The 21,849-nt window shown below is 42.8% G+C and overlaps 1 protein-coding gene across 1 annotated transcript in view; it reads left to right on the plus strand.

The window, feature by feature from the left end:
• The window catches only part of iqch (IQ motif containing H), a 36,562-nt gene that overhangs the window by 8,429 nt on the left and 6,284 nt on the right, over window positions 1–21,849 (plus strand). The window contains exons 7-16 of the mRNA XM_088921185.1: window positions 440–604; window positions 810–1,027; window positions 2,287–2,832; window positions 3,545–3,611; window positions 5,398–5,481; window positions 6,139–6,317; window positions 8,081–8,353; window positions 8,909–9,097; window positions 14,612–14,732; window positions 15,556–15,842. Of these exons, the coding sequence (XP_088777311.1) occupies window positions 440–604; window positions 810–1,027; window positions 2,287–2,832; window positions 3,545–3,611; window positions 5,398–5,481; window positions 6,139–6,317; window positions 8,081–8,353; window positions 8,909–9,097; window positions 14,612–14,732; window positions 15,556–15,842 (2,129 nt within the window). The remainder of the gene's footprint in view (window positions 1–439; window positions 605–809; window positions 1,028–2,286; window positions 2,833–3,544; window positions 3,612–5,397; window positions 5,482–6,138; window positions 6,318–8,080; window positions 8,354–8,908; window positions 9,098–14,611; window positions 14,733–15,555; window positions 15,843–21,849) is intronic.

Here is a 21,849-nt window from a genome sequence, read left to right on the forward strand (position 1 = left end):
CAATTCATTGCCTGTAAAATATAAATGGATAAAATGAAAGATGAAATTTCTACCGCATATGTTAAGGCTTTCAGACTTAGAACTATATATTGCATTGGTCAAGACAATTTTTGGTCACTTTTTTAGTGTTAATATAAAATGTATTTAATATGGATTCAGACTGACTGGTTTCCAAAAATATAGGAGGTGACGTACAGTATAATGAGTGCAAACAGAATATTGTTCCAACAAATATTTCTTCAACAAATAGGTTACACTGACATTTGTAAATTACCTCATTTAGTAAGGTGCTTTATTTTAATTATAGTTCCCTGTCTCATCCACAACTCAGCCACCCCTGCTTGAAGTTCATCCTATGATTCCACTAGGGCCTTAGCTCTAAACTCTTGAGAGAAATGTCCGTCAGGCATGTTGTAAGAGTGTGTACTGTGTCTTGCAGGTATCTCTAGCCTGCTGGAGAGGGGCTTGATTCCTGCAGCAGCACAGCTGATCCTGGAGCAGCCTCCTGTCCGACCTCAGGCAGCTCCTCTACACGCCAGAGACAAGGCGCCCCCTGCTGGAGGGACAGGTCAGGGCCACAGAGCTGGAGAAACAACTGGCAGAGGTGTATAGTCTAGTTTATCGTAATATACAGTATGATAAAACTTTTATTTGTATTTTACCTATTTGGACAGTGCAGTGGTTTTCTCAGGACTGCATACCTACAACATTAGTGGTGCCCATCACATTTTAAATTTCCATTTTTGAATAAAGAAACACGGAAGACATATTCCTAAAGATTGTCCTACTGCATTCGAACTGGTCCACAGGTCCTGTGTCTGGCAGAGCTGTGGGAGAGAGGATGGATCTGTCCTTGTCCTTGCGTGAGGAGCTGGAACCTGGATACAGCAGCTGTGACCCCAGCTGGCAAGCTCCCATCCAGGGGCCTGTCACCCCCCCACCCTCTGTTACCTCAAAGAGATCGGCCACCAAGCACCGACCCCCCCCAGCACTCACCTCCAGCAGGCTGTGTCCAATCATGCCAGAGGTACAGTACTGCCCAGCTGGCCTGTCTAGTCCCAGTAATGGTCTGCCTATGAGCATTGTCTGCCCTGCCATATTGAGAATGAGCAGCACTGACACAGAGATAACACAGTTATACAGTATGGCAAAATCATCATAAATACCTCCATATATGGTTTTTTGACCTTGTGCATCAAACAGGTCCTGATGCAAATGTGCAAGCAGACGGCTAGCATTAAACTATAATTTGTGAAAGTGCTCTCGAAAAAATTGGGCAATTCCACTGTTTTAAACAAAACACAACTTTTGTGTGAGCATTGTCTTTCACTTTCTTACAGTTTGTATTAAAAAATAAATCTCTGGGCTATGAGTCTGGAATGCAAGCCCTCAAATTCTTATTGTAAGGAAAGCAGCATCTCTTTTAAAATAGAAGATAGAGGAAACAGCATGAACAAAACATTTTTAGCTCCTTGAAAAACTATACTAGGAGAACTGTTAAATTATTTGGGGTGATATTTATGACATAACATGATACCACTTATTTTTAATATACTCATTACACTCTGTGACTGTAATTAAATTAATTAAGAAACAATTCAAACCCTGATGTTTGCAGCACTGACCTTCCTCCTCCTGTAATGAATGCCCAATAAGAGGCCAAAGTCTTACCTGTGGCTTTTGGAGTTCTAGTACATGATTAAATAGCTGGAGCCCTTACTGTCAGTTTTGAAAATTTCAGATGGTTCTTCTTTTCGGTTGCCAAGTTGAACAGTTTTAATTTATACCATGCACACTTCATGGAAGAAAAGAAAGGAAACTGAAATGCATAATGGACCCTAGAGGCACTTGTTCTCTTGTCATGTTATGTAGTTCTCTCCATCTAGTTATGCCAGATGTTTTATGTTTTATAAATACGTAGAATACATTAGGAAAAATAGCCACAAGCCATGCAGAGAATGATGATTTTAAGTGAGAATTTTAAAAAATGACAAAACGGTCTTGTTATCTGAGCAGGCATTTCCATCCGATGTTGTGGTTTTTGTGTGAATACCTGCACAGGAATTGGCAGTAGTTGACAGGCTGAATGTGGGAGGCACTCCTTTTCCTGTGGTTATACAAACCGAACTACCAAAACATGCAGAGCATTCTGATCAGCTACCATGCTTCAGGAAAAAAAGTTTCACTAAATCCTAAGATTGTTACACCAGTAACAACCAGAAGAGCATACTCAGTCCCCTCTTTTTCTGTGTTTCTCTGTTCTTGTATGCATTACTGCGTCTGCAGCCTCTACTGGTGATGGAGCCTCTGGGCTCGAGCAAGAATCTCTCCTTCACCATTCTCAACGGGCAGGTGGAGGAAACCGCCCCAGAGTTCTCCAGATTCAAGCGGCACTACTGTCTGTCCTGGGGGAGCCTGGCAGGAGCACTGAGGAGGCTCACGCAGGTACTGCGGGAGTATGCCGTGCCCGTGGCTGTGGTGAGCGGGCCAAGGATGGCGGAGCTGGCTCAGGGCGGAGAGCTTGATGGAGGAGGACTCAGCTCGGGCGACCTCATCTCCACTCTGCTGAACCAGGAGGAGGTGTGGGAGATAGTGCGACGCCCTGGCCAGCGCTACAGGGGGGAGGGCGGGACAGAGGCGGCTGCCGTAGCAATTCAGACCTCCTGGAGATGCTACCGTGTCCGATCCGCCTACCTGCGCTACCGGCGGCAAAAGTGGGCGGCCGGTGTCATCGCAATCTCCTGGCTACTGCATGCTCAGATGGCACGCACAAGAAAGGCCCTGCAGGCATCGCGGCAGAGACACCTGGAGAATTTCCGCAGCAGGGCTGAGGTGAGCTGAGCCGGCAGCTGTCATCTCTCTTTCTCCATCTCTGTGTCTCTCTTTTTCCCTCTTTTTCCTCTTCCTGACATCCCCTGCTTCAGCGCTCGCACAGCTCCCCTCCTGCGATCTCTCTCCCATTAAAAAAAGATTCCTTTGTCGCCGTGCAAGGATTCAGGGTCACCAGTGACAAAACAAATATTGTGAAGAAGGAGCCTCGAGATTTTTTTTGATCTGGCTGTCAGAAAATCAATTTCGATCTCTGTCTTCCGATGTGTCTGAAGCAGAAAAATATATAGACATACCTTTGTGGCAGTTTTCATTCGGTAAAAAGAAAAACAATACAGCTTCCCCTTGTCTGTGCCCTGTCATCTTTTGGTAACGTCTTTATAAACGCAGACAGCCTTGTAATTAGTGCTCACAACTTCGGTTCTGTTTGCCTTCACTCTGTTTTTTTTGTGCTTTAAACATTCATATTCTGTTAATTAAACCCCCTAATCTTCCCCTGCCAGTAGCATCATGTAGCCGGCTAATTGAATTAATTGGGGGGAAGATGTTTCTAAGTATGTAATTAATTTAATTAATATAATCTATGCTTGGCTTGTTTCTGTTAAAGCAAGTAAAAAAGACAAGCTTGACTCCCCCTTTTTTTTGCCTTCCAAGCCTTGACTTGATGAATGTGTGCGCAGTCCTGTCACTGATCAATGTTTGTCTTGATTTCTAGCATCTGGCAGCCAACTGGAAACACATCAGGTCTTCCAGGAGGAGTATTATCCACATCCCGTCATTAGGTACCTCTCTCTCCATCAGCCCGCGCTATTACCCCGCTGTATTACGGCGGCGTTATTGAGTTCAGGGAGGGCCTCTTGTCTTATTCAAATTGGTCTCGGCAGGAAAATGTTCTCGAGATGATGAGAGTAATAACACAGGGGAGCCCTGCGCTTCAAACGCCATTTAATTTGGAGATTAAGCAAATAAAAAGTCATTACAGAGGGCCGCTTACACGCAGGCTGAGGTGATTTGCCTGTAATTCACTTTCATTTATAGGAAATGAACTATAAAGCATTCGGATTTTCTTTCGTGTCTTTATTGTATGTGGATATTTTTTCCCTGCTTCCGTCATTATTATTTATTATCGCTATCCAGCGTCAGGCCAGGGCTCTCGTCTCTTCCACCTCTTGCAGCGCGTGCTAGAATGTCTGAGGCCTGGGGTCTCCGCAGCCCCACCACTGCACGCGGGGAACAGTGGGCTCTGTGCATCTGCACCTCGTGTTTGTGCGCTGGCTTTAATCAAATGTGCAGTCAAAATGATAAGCTACATTGTCTGAAATTATTTAGATCTAATTACGAGCAGATGGGATGCTTTATTTGCACTTAGGGCGGCTGAGCGAAAGGAAATGCTGTGTGAACAAGAATAATTAGGAAGTTGAATAGTGGCGTTTTTTTGTGCTTAAATAATCCGCACTTTCATGCTAATTAGCAGTAATGTAATTATTTAATTACATTTATGCATTTTAAACAGCAGCTCCTTTTTAGAGCTCTGAGGTCCTGGAAGTGAAACAGATTTATTATTTTGTTTTTGCGCGTTTAGTTATTCAGTTGTGTTGCAACACTGCAGCAGTGCTAATGACAAATTGTCATTACCTGCCGTGAGTTTTTCAGTCATGGAGACTGCACACAGGGATGCCGTGGGAAGCACACAGGCTTAATTAGACTTAACTAAACTTCAGAACCCCTCTTTGTGCTCATTAACACATATTTATGCCTCTGAATGCAGTCTTGTATCTGATGCTTAGATTTAACCTTCAAAATAGTGGTAAGCAAGCCTGATGAGAGCAAAAATAATGTTAGTACTTGTTTTAATTATCTGGGGAAGAAGAATGATACTTCTTAACCTCCCCCGCAGATCAGAACCAAGGCTCTTTCTTTCTGATTGCATTGTGAAATAGTGAATAGTTTTATAATTGCACTGCTGATGAGGCAGCATATTCTAGATAACAATCTGTTTTTCTCTTTGCTTGCCAATTGAACTGCGCATCAGTGCTAAAAGACTTAATAAAGCAGAGACCTCTCCACAGTATGCACTGAAATCATTGTGCACAATTCAGGCAGATGAACAGAGTGCCTGGCAGGCTGGGGTTATGGATAGCTCAGCCTGTAATAGTTCCACCAAACAGGCTGGGATTTATGAAAGAGAAACAGAATAATGTCAAGGCAATTAATGGAGTTTTCACTCAGTGGAACAAGTATGCAGAAACTGGTATTTAATTATAATGGATAAGAAGTCTAAATTCAACAGAAACAGCAGAGATATGTTCTTGTGAGAAGAGAATGTGTTATGCAGTACTCTGGAGCTCACAGACCAGTGAACAGGCACATGGTTGTCCAGGTTCTACGAGTATTGTTGCCAGCAGTGGCTGCACATGCTACTAGCCTGTGACTTGCGCAGTAGACTCTCTGTTGTTCTCTGTTTCTTCAGAATGCAACCTCGTGCCCAACTGACTGTTGTAGATTCCGGGTGTTTTGTAGTTGTCCCTGTGCAGATTCCTCAGCTGGTTGCTCTGCTCTGGTTGACAGGGCGCTCTCAGCCTCTGCGCTTCAGCCTGAAGGACCTGGACATGCAGCAGGGCACACAGCTGGGCCGGCTGTGTGATGTGCGAGGTAGGAGCTGCCGCATCGTGCCTGTGATCCCTGCGCAGCTCGCTCTCAGCGAGAGTACCAGCTGACCTTCCTGCTGCTGCATCCCACACCCTCTGTCCATGGGTGCAGAGCCCTGCTGTGCCATGTAATGTATATGGGCAAAGAAGACCTGTCCAGTTCTCCCGGTCCGTGGCATCTGAATCACTCTGTAGTCTGTGACCAGGCCCATCCCTGATTGAGTATTGACTGCATATTGATCATGGTTATCTAACAGGCTATTATCAGGTTATTGGAGGCCATCTTTTTCAGAAATGTAATCATTTGCTTTATTGAGAGGCTTGGGTAAAATAACACACACCAAATTGTCACTACGTGCAGTATCTACACTTTTAACAGGAGTGTAGAGCGGGAGCTTGTTTGTATCAAGGCAAGTGCACTGTAATAAATAGAAAACCTTGGTGGCTAAAAGTATTTTTTATTCTGCAAGTAAATTTGAATTTATTACTACTAGTGTGATGGATTTGCTTCAAAGGCTGTGCCTTAGTAAACAGATTCCTACAGAGTCATTTATCCACTCCTGAAAATTTGCATAGAAAGGAAAGCAGTTTCTTTCTCGAACACCAGCTATGGGTCATGCGTGGCTGTGTCAGTACTGCCTGTGCCTTTTCTCTGTTTCAGATGAGAATGTGGAGGTGATCTACGTGTCTCCTGTAGCGCTGGGAGAGGAGATGCAGCAGTATTACTCCCGGCTGCTGGGGCTGCAGGGGGCTGTGACCAAGGCCGAGCCGGGGGACACCCCCGCTCCCTCCGTTCAGCGCTTCACCATCCTCACCCCAGAAGCCCTCGGCTACTTCCCAGTAAGAGCCCAGCCAACTATAAGATAGCATCACACAACACATGGCAACTCCGCAGTGCTCGAACTCGAATTATGACAAGCGTGTGGCAAAAGAGTTTGAGAATTTCTTATTATCCATCTACCCACTTTCTAACCGCTTCATCCAAATTAGAGTTGTGGGGAGCCAGAGATTTGGTGCCAAATTCTTACCCTTTGAAGTGAAGAAATAATAATAATAATAATAATAATAATAATAATAATAATAATCTGAGGCACCACCTAGTGGTTAGATACAGCTCCTGCAATGTCAAAAGTAGTGTTTTGTCCAAATGTAATATAATTTGAAGCATTACAGTATATCTAAATCCATTATAATTGAATAAATATTTCTAGACTCTTTCTCCTCCTTCTATGGAAATGATTTTATAATGAGGATATCAAGCAGGCATGTGCCCAAACAGGCAGGCTTCTGTAGCACCTTTTGTACCGCACTTGATTGTGATAAAAGCCCTTCAGCTCTCTCGCCTTGATATAGGGGGCGCCAGAGGTGTTTCTTGTACAGGATGTCTGAGTGAGTCTGCTGACTCTGAGGATTCCATTTAGTGAGTTTGTCCATATATAAATGTTGAAATCGCCATTTTAGATGGGTTCTAAATCAACTTTCAAAAGCAGGATATAATATAAAAAAATAATGCTAAACAAACACATTTTCAGAACATAAGGATGGAGGAAACTTGAGGAGGAGGTTGTTCCTCAGTGCTTTGTGCTTGCACCCTTCAGGGCCCAGCTTCCATAGTTCACTGATCTAATTCATTTGGTTTCATAGGTTTTGCTATGTCAGTTGACTTGGATTAGCAAATACTTCTAAGAAATAGATTTAAATAAAATAGAAGTGAACCCTTTGTGTACTTTTGGAGTATTTTTTGCATGTGGAAGCATGTCTTTCGTGAAAAGCGGTGCAGCAGAGTAAAACTGTTAAATCCCTGCACTGTGAGTCATTTGTTCTTGATGCCATGTGTCTAAAAGCACATCTTTTTCATGAAGCTGGTGTGAACCAGCTGCTTTGAGCAAATTAAAAAGAGGCTTATTTACAGGTTTATATTTGCAGGGATCACCATCTTAAAACTCGAAGGAGGACCAGCCTAATACCCGGAGATGCTTTTGGTTTTTAAGCCATGTTTAAAAAATTACCAACTGAGCAAACTGCAGCGATTCCATCTTCAATCTAACTGTTTTATTAAGGGTGTATCAATATTGTGATAGCGGCCTTTGACTGATTCAGCAAAAGAGGAGAGAAATGGCTTTATTTATTGCCGTGTGTTTTATGCTTGGCATTTCCTCCGAGTCGACGTTTGGCAAGTGAGGAGTTCTTCTTCTTCATTTTTCCTATTGATTTTCTAGATGCTTTGATGTTAAACTATGCCAGAAGTGTCACTGAGATGAATCACTGTTAGCCAAGGCTGGCAGCATCTTTCGCGAGTGACAGAAGGATAATTCCGCGTGGATCAAATAAATACAGATGTGAAGTAATTAGTTGTATTCCCAAGGAGCCCATTGCCGACGCGCTAAAGATGTGAAGGATTGGGCAGCCTCCCACCAGCAGCTTTTATCAATTTAAAATGCTCAAGTACAGGATAGGTCACAACCCAGCCGGCTATTAATAATGTATCTGTTGTGTGTACAACATAATAAATTAGACCCTAGAATGGGTGCTGAAAAGGACAACTATAATTCTCCTAACGGTGGGGGGGGATCTGTTGCCTTTTCCTTTTTTCTTCTTTGCAGACCCATAACATGTGCCTTTCCACACTGCTGAAGTACAGCCCGCGGACGCTGAGGCGCATTAAGAACCTGATCCGAGGAAAGCCCGCCTATATCGTCGGGGGGGCTCTGCACGCAGATGACCTGGACGTAGCGGACACTCTGGGGGTGCCGATTCTGGGCCCCGAGCCCGCGCTGGTCGAGCTGTACAGCACCAAGTCCGGCAGCAGGAGAGTGTTTTCCAGCGCCGGAGTCGCCCTTCCACCAGGTCACGGCGACATCTACACCCTGCAGCAGGTCAGCCCAGCCAGGGCTCAGGGGCTGGGATGGGAGCTCATTCCACATGACTGTGGCAGATCTTCTCCACCCTGCGCTTTTAAAAGAAAGTTTCACACCTCTGCAAATCCTCCAGATGCAAACTGTGTCATTTATGTAATAATTTCTCACTACAAAAAAAATATATATATATTTTACTCTTGCAGGCTTTAATACACTGAATGTGCCAGTTCTTAAAACTGCAGCTTTAAAAGTCATGCAGCTACAGGACAAAGCTGGCATTCATTCCTTTCTGGCGATTTAAAGTAGCAGTCATACTTAGAAATATTTAAAAATCTTTTGAAAATTATTTTTTTATCAGAAGAAACTGTTGTGAAGCTCTTAGATACTTACTGCATGCTTTCTGTGCAGTCTTTTCAGTCTCTGATTTTGCACAGAATTTGCTTAATGAAGTTGATCTTTTTAGGAAAACTAAGACTCAGCATGATATTCTTTTTAGTAAAGATGATACATCTTAGAGTTGTCAATTCATAGGTTTGCTGAGATGCTTCTAATCTTTTTATTGTCCTCCTTCAGCTGTATGATGCTCTGAGTCAACTGATTACTGACCACCTGGAGGTCGAGCGCTGGCTATTGAAGGTGGACAGTGAGTTTGGCGGCAGGGGTACAGCATTCTGTGATGTCTCCCACATGAGCTGCTATGCCTGGGCACTGAAGGAGTTCAGACGGTACGGGCCAGATCGCTGGAGCCACGCCTGGGCCCAGGTCAGGAGTCCACCAAACATCCCGAAACATTTATTCACTTCTCTGAATAAATGAGCTTCACTGGTGCACAGGCCTGCATTGCCTGAGTGAGCAACAGAGCGGAAATCGTACCTTAATCAGTCAAAACAGCATCATGGGATACAAGCAAACTGAGAAGCGTGAAGTTATTCATCTTTTTTATTCTTTAGGTGAGGGAAGTGATAAGACATTTAACCATTTTAACATCACTCCTCAGGCAGTGTGTGATCTGTGTTCAATATGGGTCGCTATTGTAGATTTGCATTTGATGCGGATAATATTAGCCCTGACTAATATTGTCTCACTCTTTATACATTATGACCCTCATGTCATGTGTTCCTGTTTACGGATTTCCACTTTATCATATTCAAAAGGGGGCAAGAATAAGGTAATCCCAGGGCTATAATTCTCTGTCACTTAGCGTAGGAATGCATCCATACCAGCTTGTCCACTGTGGTTTGCAAACTGCAGCATACTCCAGTGTTGTGCATTATCAGAGGTTTTTTTTCAATGGCAAGTACAATGTGATATCTACATACAAGGCATCCAGATCTGAAACACGCGTTGACAGGTTATTAAAAATATCAGTGCCTTTGAGGAAAGACGTTAATTCTCCCACACAGACCAGTGTGTGTGTGTGTTTTTTCATCTGCAATTTTAGTGGAGAGAGACATGAGATGAAGGCTCATGCTTCACATAAACCTTAGTTTACAGAAACTCTGTCTTCACCTTCACCTTTGCCAGGTCAAATTGTTAATATACTTTTAATAATTATAGAAGTTATTTATAATTATAATAGTTAATTATAATTATAAACTAGTTAATTATAAAAAAATATACAGACTCTTGCCTCATTAACACAATGTTATGACAAAATGCAAAGCACAAAACAGAACAAGCACAACCGCCTGTGTGTTTTGGTGCATTATGCAAGGATAGATGCATATTCCGAGGGGAAAGAAGCAATTCCATTATGTGTGGGGATGTTAGTTTTGATGTGACAGTGCTATTTACAATCCTGTTTGGTTTAGACTTCATTGTGCATGTTAAATCTAGAGAAACACAATGTAGCCTACTGTGTGTGTTTATTGTATTAGGTAAATATAGATATTTTATTGGGTGGTTATAACATTGGGCCTTAGAAATTAGAAAAAGGATCCTTTATTATAAGGCCTGTTGGAGGCAGGCTGAGATATGGCAATCATGTGAATATTGAAAATGGAATTGTGATTGGTATATTTTGAAAAACACATTTAATTGTCCTAAAGCTGGTGATTTAAAATTTAAAGTTTGAAGCCTCTGTTTTACCCTTTATTTAAACCTGCTTCAGGAAGTAATGTAAAGTGTGACGACACCCTTCCTAAACTTTGCTATTGTCCCTTTTAAAAAAGAAGCATATGTGCAAGCAGTTAGCGTTGCATTGATTTAATATGCTTGTAATCAGTACGTACAGCTTCAGGCCTGCCGTGTTAATTTTTCATACGCTTACAAAGTAGCCTTTGATTTTCTGTCACGCGTTAATTACAGTGTTTTGCCATTAAAAAGGGGAGCTTTGTGTAAACTAATTACAAGGTAATCATTGTGTGCTGCGAGCACGCTGTTTTCACCTTTTATTTTATTTTGAAATACGTAACATCTTGCAGTCTGGAGCTGCTATACCTTCCAGCTATTAGCTCTTGCTAATTCATAGTGTTATTCTGTTTAAGATCAGGGCTGTAATTGTTGTGGTATTGGTGCTGTTAATTACTGGAGTAAACGGTTGAACCGAAGCCAAGGCCTATTGTAGTGGGGTTTGAATGGTGTTTTTACCATCTGGGGCCGCGTGGAGAGGCGAGTGAGAGACAGAACAGCAGCAAGGCCCGGACCAGGAGTTCAGACCCTCAGGGCGCAGGGGCCATATGGAGCTGGCACTCTAACTTTGGCTGTATTGTATACCTTGCTGTTTTAATCAATGGCAAGCCTGTTCAGAGAATTGGAGAACAGAGGTTATTTCTCAGTGTTGTCCTTCTCTAAAACCATTCTTTCATTGCATGCAAGTGCCTCCCTGTGACCCGTATTAATGCTGGCTACTTTCAATTTTCATTCTTCTGCAAACAAAAGAGTAAGATATCCCCACACAACAGCAGTCGACACTATAGTCAAAACTTCCAACTTCTTGTCTTCCAAACCTGTAGATTATTAAAAGGTGGTGAACTTTGGTTTTGTTATTGTTCAGTGTTATTTAAGAGAATAATTTTGTAAAGTTATTATTGCCGTAAACATCCCCATTTTATATTTTTTTTTACTACAGTTATTTTGAAGCTGCACATTAGTGACTTTATATTCTGACAAAGTCCTGTAGGGATGTATTTGTGTTTTGAAACGTTACTGTTCACTTTTTGTAGCACATCAGTGTCTGCCCCCCAATTCTTTTCCTTCCTATCTGTTATTTAATTCCTCTCTCTAAAGCAGTCAGACCCCGAGAGCCTTTCCCAAATTGTGCCTATGACAGAGAGACAGCTCTGCAACCCTGGAGTGTGTATGTTTGCAGGCTCACCAAAAAAGATCCCCCTGCTATTCGGCAGGCTGTGTGCATATTGTTTAATTATTGACTGTGCTGTGGCTCAGCGTGAGGAGGCACAGAGAAGAATACAGACCCCCATGTGGTCCTAAAACAGCACAGTTGCTCAGCGGCAGCTGAGAAGGGCGGAGGAGTGAGGTTTTTGAGAGTACCTCTTGTTGCAGGCAAGTGGCTATTTGGTGAGTATGTCGCTGAAGCCCTGAAGCACATGGCTTAGTGCTGAAGCAGAGGGCCTGGGGTGACCCTGCCTCTGTTACAGGCTTAGTCACGAGGGCCAGTGTGTGTGTTCAGGAGCAGATATCTCTACAGCAGACCCATACAGTTCTCCCCCCCTTTACTGACTGCATACAACCCCTCCCCATGCACACACACACGCAGCCGCCACAATGGATCATTAGGTACAACAGAAAATTGCACTTAATAGCATCAACAGATGGAGCGGAGATTTTTTTTTAAATTGTGTTTGCACAAACAAAATTAAAGCATTCCGTGCGAGGTGTGTAATGGCTGGTTATTTAATGTTACTGGTCGTGTTTACCATTTTCACAATAAGGTTAATAAAATCGAATCAGACGCAATCCCCCCAGTGTTTCTTTATTTGAAACGCTGGCTGGTCAAAACTATTTTTTTTTTGCATTCTGTCGCTTACATAAGTAAACCGCCTCAGAGTAGCTGCTATTTCCTCTTCTTCTCTTTTGTTTCAGCTCTGCCTGTTGTAGCTCTCCTCTGCTCTTTGTCCTTATTTCCTCTTTTTTTCCTTCGTCTCCTGACTCACATCCAAGCCATAAGAGTGATTTCTCAGGGGCGCCGCTTATTTCCACTGTAGGTACCTCTAGTTCCTCCAGAGCAGTTGGCAGGGACACTGCTCCGTTCGCACATGTATCTGTTATGTGAAGTTTATCGTTTATGTGTTACAGGACTAAAATTCATTGGAGTTTGTTAATTCATTAGAAGACTCTAAATATTGGACATATATCAAACAACAAATGTATATGTGGCGTACAATACGCTCTTATCTAAGTGACAAATCAAACGATGCTTCACGCATTCAGTGTGTTTGAGTGCAGAAGAAATGTGCGCTCTCCCCATATTGAGCTCGGCTCTTCAGAGAACTCAATTGAAGCAGGAATCCGCTTAAGGTACAAAAACGCGGGTTTGCTGAAATAAATAAATGGTAAAATTCCAGTTTTGGTCATTTGATTATTTGCAGCCACACTGTGGTAAGTTTTTATGAGCGTGGCTACCGTTCCATTAAAGCAACAACAGTTTTCTTACACTTTTTCCCGCTCCATTGTGTGCTCTATGGCTTGTGCAGGAGGGGAAATCACCATCCAGCGTTTGACCTCAGCTCTAACAGTACTTTAATATGATGGCTACTTTGTGACTGGAATTTCAACATCCGCTCTCCCTGAGCATCGAGTCTGGAGGAGTATGACAGAATAAAGTAAACTGTATTGTATCGTAAATGTAAGGTCTGTCAGTCGTACTTCTGCAATTGCAAACTCCAATTACAGATCTATACGGAAGGTGGTCAGAGCCGGGTGGCCCTCATGAAGAGCAGGAGGATGATGAAAAGGGTTTTTATGAGTTCCAATTAATTTGATTCAGTTGCAATTCATTGTAATTGTACCATTGGTACAGTTGTTCTCGGTGTGTCTGCCACCACAGGTGGGGTGATTCAAGGCTGGACTCAGCTGACTCTGTCCCACTTCCTGAGCCGTGACTTTCTTTCATTCTCATAGCGCCGCCCGCCTGAGAAGCAGGCCGACAGCAGCTATTTGTGACCAGAAGCCAGAGAAAAAGGACAGGGCAGAAGCTGTAATTTAGCAATTAACAGCATAATTAAGTGCTGAAGCCATTATGGCATTTTCTAGTTACAGAAACGAGAGCTGCATTGATCAGCGGGATTGCGAGTCGGACCTTGATTGACCGGCTGATTGATCGGTTTGCACATGCATTCATCTGCGACAGGAGACAGGGAGGCCGGAACTTTGGGCCAGGTGGTGCAGTTTCCCCTCCGATGTTCTCGGGCCCTCAGGCACCTTGCCTGACATGCTGATAATGTGCCTCCACATTAAGACTGGAGCTATCAGTCTCACCTCTCTCTCCCAAGTGCCAGGCACACTTCAGTTTCTGATGCTGCAGAGCAGCTCAGAGGCCTAATGACACTATTGAAATTTTAAATAACCTCTTAAATTCCCTAATAATAAACGCTGGCACCAGTACTTCACCATTTTTTGTTAGGCCAGAGCACTGATCCAGAATTTGTTTTTTGTTGTTTGTTTTTAAAATGCACTGATAGATCTTTATTAATTAATTAATCATTATTAACTATTATTATTTTTCTAGCAAATGGTACTAAGAGATAGCCATACTGCGGTCCAACTGTTGAAATTTTGCAGTTAAAATTAAGATTAGTAAAAATATATTAAATAAAAATAACACAAAATAGTAAAAAATAATAGATTGTTGTTCAGAATTTTATAGAATTAGTATGTTTCAAATTTTACAAGTGACAATAAATACATACTGGTATAGTAATAAAACCTATTCCTGCTGTATTCTGTAGACAAGGGGCTTTTAATGACATTTAACACTGAACATGCACAGTACCCAAACTCTAGACATTCCCCTACCCTCCTTCATTCAGTAGAAATAAAACTCTGTACTTTCTGATGCCCTTTCCTCTCCCCGCACTTTACTCTTGAGTTACGTCTTAAAAACTAAATTACCACACAGTGAAGATTGAAATTGTATATCTTGGATATTGTCATAACCTGTTACCCTTCTTTCATGCAGCGTTGAGCTACTGGCTGCTCTGTCATGCAGAAAGGGAGCAGGGAAGGGAGCACTACCTTGCTCTCAGCGAGGGGCCGCTGGGGTGTGCTTTGACAGTGTGGGTGTCATGTGTCAGCTGACGCCTGCCTTCTCCACAGGAGCAGGTCCTGCTGAAGGTCCAGGAGGAGCTGCCCAGCCTACTGGCTCGCCACGCCCGGCCCGTCAACACTTCGCACTACCCCACGTGGGACAGCTTCCTGCAGCACTTCCTCCGACAGGGTAACCCGCACCTTCCTCCTAGGGTGCTTCCGAAAGCTATTTGCAGCTCATTCTAAGTCTTTGGCAGTTTTTAAAAGGGCCATGTGATCCACCTAGAACTATAACGCAAAGGAGAAAGTTCACCTCTTTCGTAGAATTTCTGCCATTAGCATCATGAATAATGTATTACAGTAAATCGCAGCATCCTTGTATGATTTTGTCATTAGGAATAAAACAGGCATGATGTGAGTGGAAAGGGAAAAGCTTTAACAGTCAGGCCCATAGTATGATTGTACCATACTATAATGGTCCCATTGGCCCGTAGTTGATTCTATCAAAGAACATCTTCCAATAGTACTAAACTTTTAACATCTTTCATCTATAAGCCATATAGTTTTCCTATGAAGATTTTTTATATGGCTTTGAGTTCTTTCTTGAAGTAGTTCTGATTGCTCAACCTCACCTGCTGGATGTTGAAGAAAGGCTTTGTAAATCTCCCTTTGAAAGTCACTTTCTTCCGTGTGGTACTGCAGTGTTAATATGCACATGTTATATTTCTGTGTACAGTACATATCCCTGTGTGTTTCTAATTAAGCACTGGCTGTGTTTAATGTTGCTGATTGTACAGATCAATTCATTCTGTTGCAGTGCTGTGGCAGCAGGATGCTTAATTATTAATCAGATTGTAGAGATGATCGTTTTAAACAGTGAGGGAGCTGGCAGGAGCAAAGTTCCACAGGGGTCAGAGGCAGAATTGAACTACTGCTGCCTATACTCTGTCTCTCTTTCTGTCTGTGTGCCTTTGACTGTGCATGTCTGTCTGTTTGTGGCTTTTCTGGACCAGGTGGGGTAGTGGAAGCCTACCCTCCGTCAGACAGCGTGACCTGCCTGACAGTGGACATGCTGATTGAGCCCAATGGGGAGGTGTCTATGCTGTCCTGTGGGGACCAAATCCATGGTTCCAGTGTGTTGAAGGCTATGGGTTCCTCCGTCCCACAGGCATCTGTCTGTCCTGACACCCTGCATGCCATCTGCACCCACATCGCCCGAGCCTGCCATCAGCGTGGGGTCATCGGCCACTTCTCTGTTGACCTGGCCACCTTCCTGCATCCCCGCACCCTTGAACAGCAGGTGAGCCACCCCCATCAGCCCCACATCAGTTTGAGATGAGCTAATGAGCAAACACGTACAGAGCCCTACTGTTGAAAAGCGAGCAGCTTCGATTCAGAAGGCCAGAGCGAAAACACAAAAATCGAGCTGGTGCAGGCACAGAAGCATTTGGTCCCTTGGCCTCTTGCATCCTGCAGGGCCTGACACTCAAGGCGAAGATGTGAAAGTACTGTGAAATGGCCGGACTGTTGCTGGCACATCATACTCAGCCCATCTCCTGCTGCCCCCTCCTGGGACAACGTTCTGCAGGACTTCCTCAGGCAAGCTAAACTGCACCTGTCTCACAGGGCGCTTCATAAGACCATTTGAACTTCTGGCTAAATATTTTTTTTTTCTGGTTAAATCAATTAAAAAAAACTTAGATATAAAACTCCTAGTCATGCTAGAATAATTCCACTGTACCTGGGGGATGCTCATTTTTATATGGCAGGGGTCTGCTGATCCTCCCTACTCCCTGTCTTCCCCAGGGGGACTGTGCAGGAGAGAGTGAGAGAGAAAGAAGTGGAAATAGCAGAGGAGCCTTATCAAATAAACTGCCACGTCTTATTGTGTCAATAAACTAATCCTCCTTTTAAGGCTTGCCCTCTGACCCCGTGGCATTCAGCCTCTGCAGGCATCTCTGGCAGTGGGGGGTGAGAGGTCAGCCTGAATCTACTGCTTCAGTCGTCAGATTTAATACACTTCATCAGGTTGACACAGTAACAGAGACGTTTGGATAACCGTCCAGTGACAAGAATCTTATTTCTGTTTTGTAATGCCCTGCCACATTATAATGGTAGAATGCATTTGTTCTGTAACAAACAGCAGCAACATCCCGATCTGTAAATCATAAACAGACAAAACAGACAAAACATCTCAGACTCAACATAGGACCTCACCTGCTCTATCATACAGATGGCTGACATTTCCAATGTAAGAAAAACAGGACTGTTGGACTGTTTGTTGCTTGTTTTATTCTAGCAGTGCTGGTGTGAGTTTTTGGCTGGTGTGAGTTTTTTGGTTCAACCTGCTGGTTTGATAATGGTTTGATAATCCTGAAGAGGAGTGAATGTTTAGACTGTGACTCCCTGTAACAGCACCTTCAACTGAGATTAAGTCATTGCAAACCTTTGCTCTTGGCTTACCCTACATTTCTCTTTATGTGTATATGTGTAACACAGGCACTATATAGACTGAATGCATTATGATGAACAATTTTTATATACAGGAGCAGCAAGCTTGAAGAAGGAAAATCTGAGAAGTGAGTTAAGTGAATTTTGAAGCTCTGGGGTTTTTCAGAGAAGACCCCCCCCCCCCCCCACCTCCTCTCTCTCTTCCTGTAGTCACATGCTGATTTCCTCTCCAGAGCAGATACACAAGCTCACAATGGCTCCCTCGTGACTAACACTGCAAACCCATTGAATTAATGAATTGGCGTCTATTAGGGAAACTGCTGAAACGTGGCCATAAACTGGCTTTCAGATGATATCAGATCCCGCTCGTGTTACTTGACAACCTGGGTCTTACAGTGTCTGCAGTGATGGGGAATGTTTCCCTGGAAAGCCTACAGCCCCCAGTACCAGAACGCCGGAAGAGCCGGACACAGCCTGCAGATTGCTGCCGCGCGCCAGCAGCCCGTGTTTCTCCGACGAGCTGCGTGAACTGAGCAGTGGGGGTCTAACTGATCGACTCTCGGAGTGTCTTGCACCATGGGCGGCTGTTTGCATTGTGCTGCTACAGAAGCTGTTGCTTTGAAGATGTCAAAGCTTTACCCTGTGCATTTAAATTGACAAGATACCCTTAATGTACCAGAGGACGGACACCGTGTGTGGTTGATTAACAGGCAGTCACTGCCAAGGATGGAATAAATAGCTTCTGAAGGAAAAGGGCCTACAGAAAACTTTAAAGAGTGGAGGTGTTACTGTGAGACTTGGAGTCCCTTCTAAATTTTGTTTAAATTCTAATTTGAACTATCTTTGATTTTGTAAGGTGCTTATTGAGAGGCTGAATAGAACAAAATGTAGTTATTGATATAATAATTCTGTGCAAAACTTGTTCTACTGACTGACAGCTTATTAATTCCCATATTTTCCAATCATGCTTGCTATCTTTGGAGCTACTGGTTATTAGGCCTGGTGACTTTTTGAGCTGTGCCATTCTTCACTTGACTGTGAGCATTGAATTTTGAGCTGCACTTCTAACATTTTCCACTAGAGGGTAGCATGATCTGGATGCTGATTAGGTTGAAGTTGAGCATGGTTTGCTTGTTCAGTCATTTAGATTTAAAATGTACAGAATATCCCCATCATAAATAAAACGTAGAGAAAATCTATGAATGTGTTTTAATTGTTTTCAAATACAGAATGTAATAGAACATTTATTTTGCCAGACATGCTGACTTATTGCTTCAATTGAAACACCAAGGTCCTGATTTTTAAATTGGGTTCTTCCCCCAACCCCTGAGGTACTGTTTCTGGTAAAGCACAGTATGAAAAGATCCTGCGCACACAGAAGACAGATGGACATGTTGGTTCAGGGGCTGTCCTGAGAGATGTGTACAGTATGTGGAGTAGTTGAGCTGCGTGTATTGTAGCTGAGTCTCATCCACTCCTGGCTGGAGCTGAGTGTGTCCGTCACCCGTCTTTGCGGAGTGAGGTGTCCTGAGACTGAGAGCGAGCTGACACACAGACAGACCGACAGACAGATAGGAACTGGAGCCTTTATTTAAGCAGTATGGAGGACTGTTAATCTGATCCCCTGTGAAGAAGCAGCATTAGGGCCTGTAATACTGCAGCAAAAGCCGCTTAGGACAAAGTGTTTTCCACTGTCCAGTCAGCCCTATAAAGCCCCTCTGCTCCTGGCTCTTTCCAATAGGTATTGCATCCAGCAGGCAACACTGGGGCTCTACCGCAGAGCCCTGGGGTCCTCGAGGGAGAGCACCCCACTGTGATCAGTCCCCCAACCAATTAACCAATGTTCATTTGGTATAGTGTCCTGTATAGCTGAGTACCATCTCACTGCTGTCGTACTTTACAGGTTACAGCAGGGCACAGAAAGTATAAAATATAAATAATCAAGTTTCAGATACATGCAATCAAAATGATTAAAAACATATACGGATTGCATCAGGCCTAACAAGCCATTGATAAATGACTCAATACATTTTAAATCTAAAGCATTCATCACCAGGTTTCCAGCATTCATAGGAAGTTTTCAAGATGGCTTACAAGAAAAGAAAATTATAATTAAAGCTCTGCTATTTAGATTTTTTTAATTGTCATCTTCCACTTAAGCTGGACAGTAAAGGTGTACAAATAGGGTGTGCCCTATTCTGAAGCCTGAAGTCATATTTAGTGTGCTCCAAGCAATTTTAAATGACATTTATTTTAGTCAGGAAATAGATTTATAATCCCTTCCATTCAAAAACAGGCTTTTAAACAAAATAAAATAAAATACAAGATGCGTAGTCTGATATGTAATTGGACCCCTTAACGATGAGCGTAACTTATTTTTAAAAGCAGATTGTGCTTTTGAAATGATACAACATTAGCATTAAAAAAAAACAAAACCTAAACAAGAACAAAGTGGTCCTGAGCCATTAACAGAAGGATCTGGATTACAAACCGCATCTCCCCATAACTGGAGCAGACAAGAGCGATGCATGTATACAAACGTGTCTGGGTTTGAACAGCCATTTACATTCAAACCTGTTGCTAAAAGCCGTCATTTTTTTTAAAAGAGAAAAGTGGGTCGCATGTGTTTGCCCTTGTATTCCTGCAGCACATTGTGAAGTAATGGAGCCTCAGCTGCTGGATTGTGGCTTTTAATGAAAAAGTGGACTATAGAAACAGGTACAATCCAGGCTCGTATTTCAGCTGGCTTTGTTATGTCTGACAATGAGGCAGGGCTGTTTGATTCTTACAGACTTGGTAAATGGCTCTCTGGAGCCTGCCCATCACCCAGCCTCGGGTATTAACTAGAACGGAGCGACCACGGGATCAATATGGTAATAAATCAGGGCAGCTCAGGGCTTTATTTCTGTTGATTCCCAGGTTAAAATTAAATTTAGACACAGTTGGCTTCTGTGCTGGGTTATGCAATCAGCTTGGTACGTTGTAGTTTGTTGTTTATGTACCGTTTTTCACATCACTGGTCAGTAATTCAGAGGTTCGTTTTTTTTTTCATTCAATACAACCAAAGGTTGCTTTCAGTACAGCAGCAGGGAATTGATACATTGCCTTCACAGATGGATCCCTTTATGGCTTTACAAACAAAATCAGCAACAGCCATCAGTGGGGAACAGTTTTTCCACTGGCACTGTGCATTACTTCAGGAAAGGAAAGTTTGTGTCATGTGAGCTAGATACCCATCAGCCGTAAAGCATGAGTTCTCACAGTGACAAATCATCTGTTACAAACCGCAGACTTTCTCTATGCCAGAAACACTTCAGATACAGTTCAGGTATATTAAGCATAAATATATTGTGTTGAGCATGTGAGAATTAGCCAAGTTATTGAGCTGTTAAAATTGCAGGGATACCATAATATCGTTTCTCAGTAGAACACCTCTTCTTTCATTCATTGTGATTCTGGGGAGAACAAAAATAACCTTGCAAATACAAATATTAGTATGTGTTTCAAGATGAAAAGTGTATTGATTGGACAATATAATATATATGGACAATCCGTCGTGGTGTATAGCTAATCGGTACTAAACCGCTACAGCCTTTTTTTACAATCCTGCCCCTTTTAAACCCGCTAAGTTTTAATTATGCCATCGATGGGCACACCCCAGTCCCGTAACTCAGGTGAGCCAGGCAGCACTGGCCCGTGCACAGCTCTGACGGATTCTGAACCTGAGCTGTAATAAAACGCAGTTAAATCAGCAGAGAACAGGGGTCAGCCAGCAGACTCCATCAGTAGCCATTTGCATTTGATGGCTGCAGCGTTTAGGTTGACAAATAGGATCTATGACTAGACGAGGGCCACCTGGCAGTTAGTTATTAAGAACTCCTTCAATTGTGATTTATTTCCCTGCTCCTAAAGAGGGGGCATTGCTATTAAAATATTATTCAGAAATTAGCCCTGTTTTAGCATAAGGCCTTGACTGTGTGACCCCTTAATATCCTTATAATGATGCCATTTACCATGCGGATCTTGAGTCGCTCTCTTGCGAGTGTGTTGGAGAAAGCCAGCCTCCTTGCAGAATTCCTCCTGCTCCACACACTAACTGAGGTGAAGTGATGGAGTTGGGGTACAGGGACCACAGAGTCACAGCACCCTCCCCCACCTCACTGCTTTCAGATATTTATGACTTCATGGCTGTATTTTATTATCTATGGGGAGAAATTCCTTAAACTTCTGGCCTGCCAGCAGATTTGTGGGTCTTCTGTAAAGTTGTTTATTGAGGTGTTTATTTCAACCTCTGTTGTTCCTGTTGCCTGTTTGTTGCTTCATTATTACCTGGTATCAGAATTTACGTGTTCATCTGTCAAGTGTTGCAAACATAATATAGTTAAGATGAATAGAATTAATAAAACTAAATACTAATAAATACTTTGTTTTACTTATGGCTTACCTTATTCCATGTGGATAATTACATTAGGAATAAAAGGTATGTATTTTTGTAAGTATTTTACTAAAAAGCTATTTAGAAAAGACTTCCACTTTAACAGTACTGTAGATCTTACTATTGCTACAACCTTTTCATTATGTTAACTACACAAACCCTGGGAACCAAGTGTGCCCCATACTGCTTAAAGAATGTTAAGCAATACTTTAACTTCAGTGAGTAAAACAAAAAAAAGCTTTGTTTTTTGACATATGCTTTATTGTTTAAAAATGATATTACTCTGTTTGAGCTTTGGGAAATGATCTAAATCCAACCACCAACCGATAGTATCATACTGCATGTTGAACTTCATAATCCCATGCTACGTGATCCGAACAGACTATAAAGAGTCCTGTGTTTTGAGCTGTGGTACTGAGCG

Source organism: Atractosteus spatula, chromosome 7 (genome assembly GCF_055471065.1).
Source record: "Atractosteus spatula isolate fAtrSpa1 chromosome 7, fAtrSpa1.hap1, whole genome shotgun sequence".
Lineage (NCBI taxonomy): Eukaryota > Metazoa > Chordata > Actinopteri > Semionotiformes > Lepisosteidae > Atractosteus > Atractosteus spatula.